General features: G+C 40.9%; 1 protein-coding gene across 3 annotated transcripts in view; it reads right to left on the reverse strand.

Annotated features, from left to right (window-relative positions):
- Nucleotides 1-3,631: 3,631 nt before the first annotated feature.
- The window catches only part of Pkc53E (Protein C kinase 53E), a 214,868-nt gene continuing 207,869 nt past the window's right edge, over nucleotides 3,632-10,630 (reverse strand). For all 3 annotated transcript variants that reach the window (XM_086972146.1, XM_022849287.2, XM_022849286.2), the window contains one exon: nucleotides 3,632-4,165. In XM_086972146.1, coding sequence (XP_086828272.1) covers nucleotides 4,013-4,165 — 153 coding nt within the window. In that variant the 3' untranslated portion in view covers nucleotides 3,632-4,012. The remainder of the gene's footprint in view (nucleotides 4,166-10,630) is intronic.

Genomic DNA, 10,630 nt, shown 5'->3' on the forward strand with positions numbered 1-10,630 from the left:
ATATATAGAGTTAGGTAGTTCATACACATTGTTTATATGCACTTAACCATCGAGATAGGATTCGAATGATAGCAGGTTCGTATTAATGAACATCAATAGATATCCGTTATAGTAATGTAATGGTAAAACACACTTCTACGTTAAGCTGTCGGCTTGCTTTGCTCGTTTGTTTAGGCTCATCGTTTCTTTTTTCAACATGCTCGATATTTTTTTTACTGGATTGTTAGTAGATAAGTTTGTTGCAGCTGTTGGTATATTCGTCCATCGGCCCCTGTTTCTTCATAATAGTAGATAATCATACGTCCATGTATGCTGCTGTTGCACTATTGGCTTGTCTTTATAACACTCGGTGGTCAATAACGTCAATAGAGATATCACAGGCGAGAGGTGGTTGAGTCCAAGAAAGTTGGCTTCGCGGCATGTGTCCACACGCGTAAGAACGCTATGACCATCGTCTGTCTGTCGAGGGCATCGTTTGCGCACTTGAATCAAGAGAGATTCCGTGTCCGTCTGTAATGACATCCGTTTTCCTTCTTGCCCCGTTGCCGAACTTTTCTTAAATGGACCTTGGAAGTATCGGTCGAGGTGTATCCCTCGGTAACCGTTTGGCTTCCATCGTTTTAAGGATTACAAGGCCGTGCTGATTCTTGATATATGGCGAGGGTAAAGTCTTTGTTGTAACTGTTCATTCTTAAAGATAGAGATCTAGCGATGCAGTGGCATCGTTACGGCTTATGAAGTTCACGAGGCCAGCATCGTCAACCGAGGATAGAAGCGTTACAGAGCCGAAGTTCAAGCTCATCGACTTAACGAAGCGATCTGTCAAACTTACTCGGATCAATGTATTGGCCAGCGCAGCGATGTAGAAACACGTTAGGTGTTGCAAGCACGGCTGCCAACGCGGAGAAACATTCAGCACTGCTCATTCACTATGGCGTCCGTTTTCGCTGCTGCTTTAGGACCAAATTGGTGTGACAATTGATGTCAAACATTTCCTAATCCGCTATACGAGACGAGCGGATAATGGGAAGCTTGGAAAGGCAACAGTCAGTCATTGCAGCTCCTCCGAGAAGAGGTGTAATCAATTCCGCGATAACTCACTTAATACCATTATCGAATCGACGGGGGATGGCGCATTTCCAGATCTCCGTTGCGATAATCTGATACCCCGAAATAGCATCTATTATAGCTTCCTACGATACTTTTGCGGCTTTCGCAGTACGTATGTTAAAATACTGTAGATATATGCATGTATATATCTACAATACCATATATTTATTTCTTCCTAAATATTAGACCTTATAACAGCTCAGGAATTGTAAAGGCTAACACAGTTAATTAACGTCGTTACCATAAAATAGCGGTTTTTCACTCGCAGGGGTGGAGGTGGAGGGCTAGTTAAAAAGTAAATAACATTTCCGTTTTGTCAACCCCGCTTAGCCTATCAAAACTGAACAAGTTGTTAACGAGCAACATAATGCCTCCTTTTGCTGACACTAATCATGCTGACTAAATTAAAATCGGTCGATTTCATTATTTCTGCGATAAATAGTAACGCCGTAGACGCTGAATGGCGTCCGGCTGTACATGTTTAAATCACTAGAAGGGCGAAGATCGAGTATTCGACTAATCAGTTCCTCGCGGGAGGCAACACGACGCGTTTGACGAGCATACCCTTCGACCATATGTCGGCGTCAATCTTTAGTTACCCTTCTAATAAAGCAGTCACGACTCTAAGTAATGGAGATAAAGGCAGTTTGAAAGGCCTACAAGATGCCTTTATTCTACGCTGTTCGGACAACCGCGTCAGTATATGCACCATGTTAGAAAAACACAGACTTTTAGACCGAATAAAGCTCGCGATCTTTCCTACTGGTGCGAGGCATAGAAATCTCGCTAAGCTTAAATCGTAAGCTAACAGCTCTTCTATCAGCATCTCGATAGCTTGCCGCCAGCGTCTTCAGTACACCTAGTATTTCCCTATATCCACACTGTCGCTTGATTGTAGTGCGCTAACAATTTTTTTAGGACTAGCCGCACGATGCCTATGATAATTATCTGTATTTCGATTATAACAGGATATCGTAGGTTTACTGATACCTTAAGACATTATTGCTGCCGCTATCGTTCTTTACTGTCGCCTCAGCTGTAGTACTAGAAGGAGTGGGCCAAACAATGTCCTATGTTACATCAGCGTTAGCTTTCGATCGAATTCTCTGCTCTCGTTCTGCCATAGAAAAACAGGGAAACAATTTTGCTATGTATCATCCTCTTACCACGCCGGAGATCTGGATTTGACAGACTGTGTCATATTATCTGGTCTTGGTTTGCTTCTCTTCTTCTTATAGACCCGACCCCTTCACCTTCTAGTTAGAATCTCGTTAGCAGGTCATCAATCGGATGATCATTAACAGCATAAGGTGACCTTGGCGGCGATCAGCTAACCCATGTAGGGTGAGGGCCAATGACAATTCACTGACCAATTTCTGTGACTTAACTAGATCCTTCTCATTTTGCTCCTATGTCTGAGTGACTTGATTGTAGACTAGGAGAAATTAACATAACAGTCTAGTCGAGGTTACTGATAGCCACGGTAGTGAAGTATCCTTGGTAGTAGTTGCTAACAGATAGAGCGGCTAATTTTTTTTTGCTGGCAGCTATATGCAATAAAAATTGGGAGAGCACGTGATCGCTTTCTACGATGTGGTCATGAGTTAGGTTAAAGAGGGCGCCTGAGCGAACGAGAGAAGAAGATTGATAGATATATGGGAGTTAGGTTGAATCATTAAGCGACGGAGGTGTTTGCCTTGTTGCTTCGTCTTTTCTTATTTTTAGCCCTTGGCTCTATCATATTGGCATCTTTTTTTCGATTAGCATTTCATACGCAAATGACACGCGCGCTACGAAAAGCCACGAGATCGATGTTTAAGTTAATTCGTGATGAGACCGACAAGGGTACGCGGGCCTACCCGTATCGATATGACTTGAAAGGTTTGCCTAGTCGCACGTTAACAACGCCGTATTGAACGGGTACGCCTCGGTTGTTACCAACTAGTGTACAGGGTTTCACTGTTGCACTGAGCTCGACCTCCTGGAAGGCCAACATTCAAGTGACAAGCGGGTCGGCCAGGCCAGCAGCCTATTTTTTGCCAGTAAAGGATATCACTTCGCAAGCGGCACCTATTACCAAAGTCTTAAAATCAACTAAAGACTGTATTAGACATAGTTGTAATTGAAGGTTTAATTCTCTGATTCAGCTGTTGCTTCTGTAGCTTCTGGTGTTTAATGGGTTCGACTGTTTTGATTGTATTGTTACTGCTGAGCGGCGTTCACAAAATTACTATTCCACAACATTATACAGTTTTTGGCGTTTACTTTATGTATATATATATATATATATATATATATATACGTGTTCCATAATTCCAGTCTGGCATCAGCAACAAATTTTTGTCAACACTTTTATACTGTTATTACTATTATTGTATGTCATTTTTGAGTGTTTGTACCAATCCCGATCTCGACAGACCTATATTACATATGTGTCATATTGGTACATTTACCAGTAGCTACTAGTATTTAATGAATCAGTTATATCGAATGAATAGCAATGGTGAGCAGAACGTGTTCCTTGTTTTGTTTGTTTTCGTGATTTTCCAATTCGTTCTTCCGGATGATTCATGTTCACTCGTATCGTTCATTTGCTTAGGTTATATTGTCAGTGTTATACCTTTTGGCTGCCTTGCGGTTCGCCTGCTTAGGCGCACATATATTTACCTTGATTTTCCCACCGGGGAATTCGACCCCTCCTAAACTTCGTTCGTGGCAAAGATGAACAGCAGGACGACTGGCGAAAGTTCTCTCGTCGTCAAGGCCTCGCAACGACCTCGAACCGACGCGTTACCAGTGTCTTGACTATGGCAAGTAACAGTGGAAGCTGCAGAGTAGTCTGAGCTTGGTCGACTGCCAACGGTTATGGTTGATAGAATGAGAAGATAGGTCGGTGAGCGGTCTATATATGCTGAATGTACTCAGGGTTGAGGAAGGAAAATCCTTGAAATTCGGTCTGATCAAGATTCATCATAAAAAGCTTATCCGTCGGCGTGAGATCAACTTTCTCACTTGTGAACTGTTTGTCGAAGTTGGACACATCCTTGCGATGTTTCTGGAAGATCAAACCGAGTACGAAAGCGTAGAAAAGCGCAAATAGCGATGACGAGAAGAGATACACGGGAACAAGGCGAAGATGAACGCGCACAGATACGAAATTGCAGGTTAGCAACGCGTTACGATACAATGTATTGATAATTTCAGATTTTAAGTTAATTATTATCTTCATATATATATATATAAGACCACTTACTGTATTCGCACGTGACCCTAGTTTTCATGCTTTGTCAGTATATGTGTCATAACATGTGTATATAAATCATCATAAATGCCTAAATACTATACCGTCGAAAATTACACCTTTAAGAATAACATACTCATACCTCGTTGACTCTCTTTAACGTATAATTTTAATTGCTTTACTAATTTACGTACGTAATAGTGTCTTAGTGTGAAGTATTAGCAAGAAAAGTCTGGAGTTTGCATCCTATAATAAATTGAACAAAAGTCTAAAATTCAGTGAGTTACCATAACTTTAACGTGATGGTCGCTGCAGGACTGGTACGTCACCAGCATTGCTGCCGTTATCTCTACAAGTGTATTGCATATAAACACTGATGCTCTACACACTTTTTCGCGCATGCCCAGTTAGAAATAGGCTCCTTTCCAACGAAAGCATCAGTTTCTACATCAGGACACGACAGCCAGCGTATCATTCTGCACTAAATCTAAATGCATCTGGCGATACGCTTCTAATCCTTCCTACAAATATTATAATACTTTGGATAATGTAAAACAGACGCAGGCAGCCATGACAAATGCTGGAACTACGATACGACAACAAACTACGGCGCCAGTGAAACATCTAAGGCATACATGTATAGCATACAACAGGACAGGACATGTCCACTTGTTTATGTCGACCATTTTTTATTTGTATATGCTCGCCATAATAACAATCGTGTCATTTTTATGCTTTGTTCAACCATATTATGTCTGATTGTACGTAAGCAAATGTTACTTACAACCGGTCATATGATGCCTTCGCTATATGCCAGTTCTGTTATAGATAGAGAAAACTATAAAAGGCCATTAGATAAAAGCAAACTCAAAGGAGAGAAGGAAATTTTCGGTAGGATGTATATAAGTCAACAGTAGATATAAATGTATCAACCATTGGGTAGTGATAATATCATATTCGTAGTGTAACAATATTGTTTTCAATACGATCAACGTGAGGCGCACATCTTCATCTCGAAGGGAAGAACGATAGACCAGTCGACACCGTAACCATTATTGTGTGCCTGCTTCATGATTATCTAATTGTTAGCTTTCCTCTGTCCTATTTCCTGCATGTCGTCTAGCGGCCTGTATCAGAGAATAGTAGTTATATGTATACTAATAAGAGACATTCCGGAACTTATATATAAGTCCTGTTTTCGTCCACTCTATGGAAAATCAAACGTAACTGCTAATGAACAGAAAGTGACTGGACGCTAATGGCTACGGTGGTAAAGTTAAGATCTAATTTGAAGTTGGTCATCGCTGTAACTGTTGGTTGTTCTTGTCTGAGCTATTCAAGTCATAGACGTTCATTCTTATCGTATTGTCAACTTTCGTTAGCGGAATCTCCTTGATCTAGTAGCAATAGTTTCCTTGATAATAATGTTATCAGCCTCCAATGTAATGTAAGCAAAGGATATATGTACGCTGTGTCCGAGGAGCCAGTACCTCGTCGATCAGTAAACTATCCTATGCTCACTCAGTATTCGTACGGACGATGACCTGACCACAAACGCAAATAAAAGATTATCTTAAATATCGATCGACAAGAGCTTGCCTAGTTTCGAAGGAAAATTAGCGAAGAAAGATTTAATGTGATCACGTTTATAACGTCACATACTGATCAGGGGACACTCAAAACATAGGAGATAATTATTATAAATAAACATCATTATAACAGTACGAACAATCATATGTTTCCTCGCAGAGCTTAGTTTGTTACTAGGTTAGCAATGTTCTTTAATGCCTATCCTCCATCCATTTAGGGAACTTCCAGGAAACACTTTTCAGTCCGTTTTGTCAGGCGACGTGCACGCAGGACTACTAGGTTTGGCATAGCCATTTGCGATAGCAAGACACGAGGGGGCTCAATCAAGACAAGTGGAATGGGCTATAAACGCAAACATTTCCAGTTATTCTGTTATTTGGTACAATTTCACTACTAGCAAGCAAAGTTCTTCATAAAGCTACATTATGTCAACCATATAAGCTAGCATCAGCAACAGGCCTAAGTGTCCTTGAAGCCATGCGGCCAATCTTGTGCTTCTTACTATATCGGCTCGTGCCGCGTTCAAGCGATAGAGATCACCCTGTGAACACGGAGAAACTCAGATGCGAGGCAAGAGGCGCGGTCGGGCTCATCGACTACAATTCAAATTTTCCTTACGAATTCGTCTTATCGTTTTAGCAGCCGACGCACGTTTCGTAATCGTAATGACGCAGCTCATCTCTTTGTAGGCGTATTTTTTATTTTTGTTCAGTTGTACAGCGAGCATTGTCGGACACTACGCAATAGGAACGGCCTGATGTACGGAAAGTTTACACACGAGCATTTAACAATCAGATACCGTAAATGAACACGAAGTCATTTTCTGGCGAGCTATGGGCAGTAAGATGCCTGGGGCACAGGCCCATTTTGATGCTTCCTTTACTTTATTTCTCGAGCGTTCTAATGAATCTTGAGGCTAAACGTCACACAAAAAACATTAGGCAAATTCAGATTGTTGGACACCGTAACTGGGGAGTATTTCTTACAACGCTAGTTTAAGGCAGCCCTAGTTGAATGATGGGCTTTACGCTTATTTTCTTTAATATAGAATTTTTTTTTGGATAACTATCATATCTTTAGTGAAATTCTCTTGAATTGGATACTACGCACGCACATATACGCAGACATATGTTATACCACAATGTATATGGACTGAAATCTCAGAAATCTTTCTATGAGGATTCTATCTCGGCACAGTCATAGTCAATGAGATGCTGTTCTGCCTAAACGTGAAAAGCTATTATAAACAATATATTACTCATCCTTTCCAATGACTCATCCTTTGAAAAAAAGACACAGTTCCAACAAAGTAACATTCTCATTGTGACAGGCGTCATCGTCATAATAGTAATGATCATTGTTGATAATCAGGCTTGTATTGGCTGATAATCTGATCTTTGCGATAATCAGTATGGTTATTTTTTTAGGAGCACCTAGAGCAATGGCTCGCGCAACCATACCTCGAAAAGCGAATCTAGTTCGTATAGATGAACTACCTGACCGAGTCGTCTCCTAGATTGATTTTGCCCAATTTAAATTTAATACAGTATCGTATTGTTAGTGGGGCACTTCACCAGTGAAGTTTGTTTACGAACATATATTCCTTTTCATCTCTCTACTCTTATCTGCATATAAATTTAACGGTAAACTGCTTAGCCTGTCTCTTGTGGTGTGATCCTTCATCAAGGATCGAGTAACTGTGGCCGTTCAGAACTGCGACCGATCGTTGGTGACGCGGTATGTTTGGCATCCGATGTCGACTACACATTAGAGATCTAAAGCGGATGCCTCTTTCGAAGATTCAAGTTATTTACTCTGGCTTATATCAGGTATGTATGAGTTTTGCCTTTGTTACGGCTCCGTACTGTACAAGCGGATTCATTAAGTGGATTTGCCAATCTGTCATCATTAGACCATTAGGTTTGCGACGATAGAACATCTATGTTCAGAAGGATTATTCGCTCATCAAGAGCCTTCAAAAGCTTCTACGACGTACGAGCCTTAAGTGGTATTGGTAGTTTCGTATCGATGTGAACATTAATCTCTGACGGAAAAACTTTGCGACCCTTTACGAATAAGATGTCTAACGTATTCTGTGGGTTTGAGTAAAATCGGATGTTCAGCGGGAACCGCCCGTATGTATGTTTTAGACAGTGACGTATATATCCACAAATATTTTTAATCCTCATTCAGATCTATATGTGGGTTCGAAACGAATCTGGATCTTGACCAGGTCTGATTTGCTAGTTCTGTCTGCTTCCTTCTTCTCTTCATAGTCGCTATCGCCGACAAGGCAGATTCATTGTGGGTAGTAGAAAGAGGGTTATGAAATCTAGTCGAGCAATGTTCGATCGGAGATCCTAATTTGACTCTTTAAACTTACAGGCAAATTCTTGCTGCAGAAATGTACAATGGTTATTTGTTTGAAGCGGTTGTAGTAAGCCGATCTTGTATTAACTCGGGTTCGCGCAAGTAAGCCGCCTTTTCCTGGCTTAGCAATCGTTCCCTGTCCTCATTGTCGGTGCGCTACGCCGTACGAAGTCTATTTGAGATAGACCGAGGCGCCATCATAAAACGGATTAACAAAATCGAACCCTTCAAAGCCGAGTCCCTGAGCCGCCTTCATCACCTGTTTGTTCACACAGGACAATTTGACATCGGCCTTGCGGAAATGCTCGTCGAAGTTCTCGGCCTTCCGTGGGTCGGTCTGCAAGAAGGCGCAATAAGCAAGACATAAAAGGCGAGATGCCTCGACTTTCAGCGACAACTTCGACTTGAGCGTGCTGTCATATAGGGCCGACACCGTTGTGATTGTTTTGTGAGGTAGAAAATGTTGTGGTGATGATCGAGCTCGTCGCTGTAAAAGCTTACTGCAACGGAAAGAAAATCTCGACCCAACTCAATTGATCACTTGTTCACCAAGATACATATGCAGGTATACATACATCGAATTTCCTACGTGGGCCGTGATCACCGGACTCAACACATGGGTACCTCGATGATGATGCCCAGGAAGTACCGGAGAACACCGCGATACAAGCTCGTCTGCTAGTCAAAGTAAAATGTATAGTGGCTAGAGAAAATATGATGCGCCGTAGAAGAAGATACAACAGCTGAGATAACTGCAAACTACCGGACTTGTCATAAACTCAACGCGCAGGTGCGAAAGAATACCTCCATGGAAACTGGCACAGCTGTATCAGCTTTACGAAAATCGATGAAAACTGTAGAAAAGGCTTTTTTTTTGTAAAAATTCTCATCGACAAGACGCAGGCTCACGTAAGGATCAACTTGTTAAGAGGATAACTGAGAATGCCCCACACGCAATGGAACAGTATGAAATGATCAAACACCCGATGTTTCTCTCATAGTACCAAAAGACTCATAATAATTGGGAAATTTCGATGTACTTATTTCAAGTTGCTTGTTTAATTTGGCAGTGTTTAGTATGTCAATTGACTAAAACGACTCTAATGGAACGAACTTTAACGGTACGTATTATAGAATTGTCATAGTTAGCGTTTTCCATTCTTTTTTTCACCACGTATTGAAAGAGAGTTGTTTTTTAGCGCATACGGGAACTTTAATATTTTTGTGATAACTTAGCTCAGAAGATAGTTCTAGGCCGTATTTATGGTAATATCGCTAAGGGCAACTTTGTCAGCGGGAAAGTACGAAAACAGCGATCTAAGAAATGTATGGATTAACAGTGGCGTTCATAATACTCACAAAACATTTCTTAATGAACGTAAACAAATTCAACAATTATCTTTTCAGCTCTGTATAACTTCGGTATGGCAACTCCAAGCGGCTAAGTTTCTACTACGCAGAATAACTTCGTAGTGAAAAGTTACATGTTCTTCGCATACACAGAAAAATTGCATTAGAAAACGTTTCTTCTCACATATTGGAATATTGTCTAGAAAAATCTATACGCAATAGCGGAAATAAAACAGCTAGTTCCAAACAACCGATATTTTTGTACTATATACGACTGGTTGAAAAAAACACAACTTTGTACCTTAAAATAATGTACGATCAATTGTAATTTTATTTAGAATAGTACACAAAACAAAAAAAATTGAGAGTTCTGCACGTTATAGCCTGCCCCGAAATACTATCATAGTCATCAGCGCTATGGACGTAAGCAAGCCTCCCACAGACGACAGCAATAAAAAATAGGCAAAATATTTAAATTAAAAGTTTAATAAAGCTGATCGTTAAATTAAGACAAAAACAATCCTGGATATATGAAAACGAAAATTGATCAAGCGTAGAACGACTGCTATAAGCAATGTTTTTGGCAAAAAACACAAAACTTTGACAGGATCCACGGCCTAGCTAAAAAACTCAGCCGACAGCTAGCAAGCAAAGCAGAACCCGAGCTCAATCAACAAACGATAAACACGTAAACGTTCAAAAATTAGCGAGCCTTCTTCTATTTGATCTGACTCTCTCTTCAGACACTACTAATACAAGTAATCTCCGAGCAGCGTAAGGAACCGCAGCTTTGGGTCTCAAAGGCCTATGATGACCAGCATCGTTGGCAGAACTGTGATTTGTACTGAAAGCCACTCGTAGGGAAGCAGCCCAGGGCCTTTTAGCAATCGGGTCACGGCCAGAACCAGCCATATCTATGTTCCAGCATGTCATAAGCGCAGCATATTTACAATAGTTCCTGTCAGCCTA

Source organism: Varroa jacobsoni, unplaced genomic scaffold (assembly GCF_002532875.2).
Source record: "Varroa jacobsoni isolate VJ856 unplaced genomic scaffold, vjacob_1.0 scaffold_1398, whole genome shotgun sequence".
Lineage (NCBI taxonomy): Eukaryota > Metazoa > Arthropoda > Arachnida > Mesostigmata > Varroidae > Varroa > Varroa jacobsoni.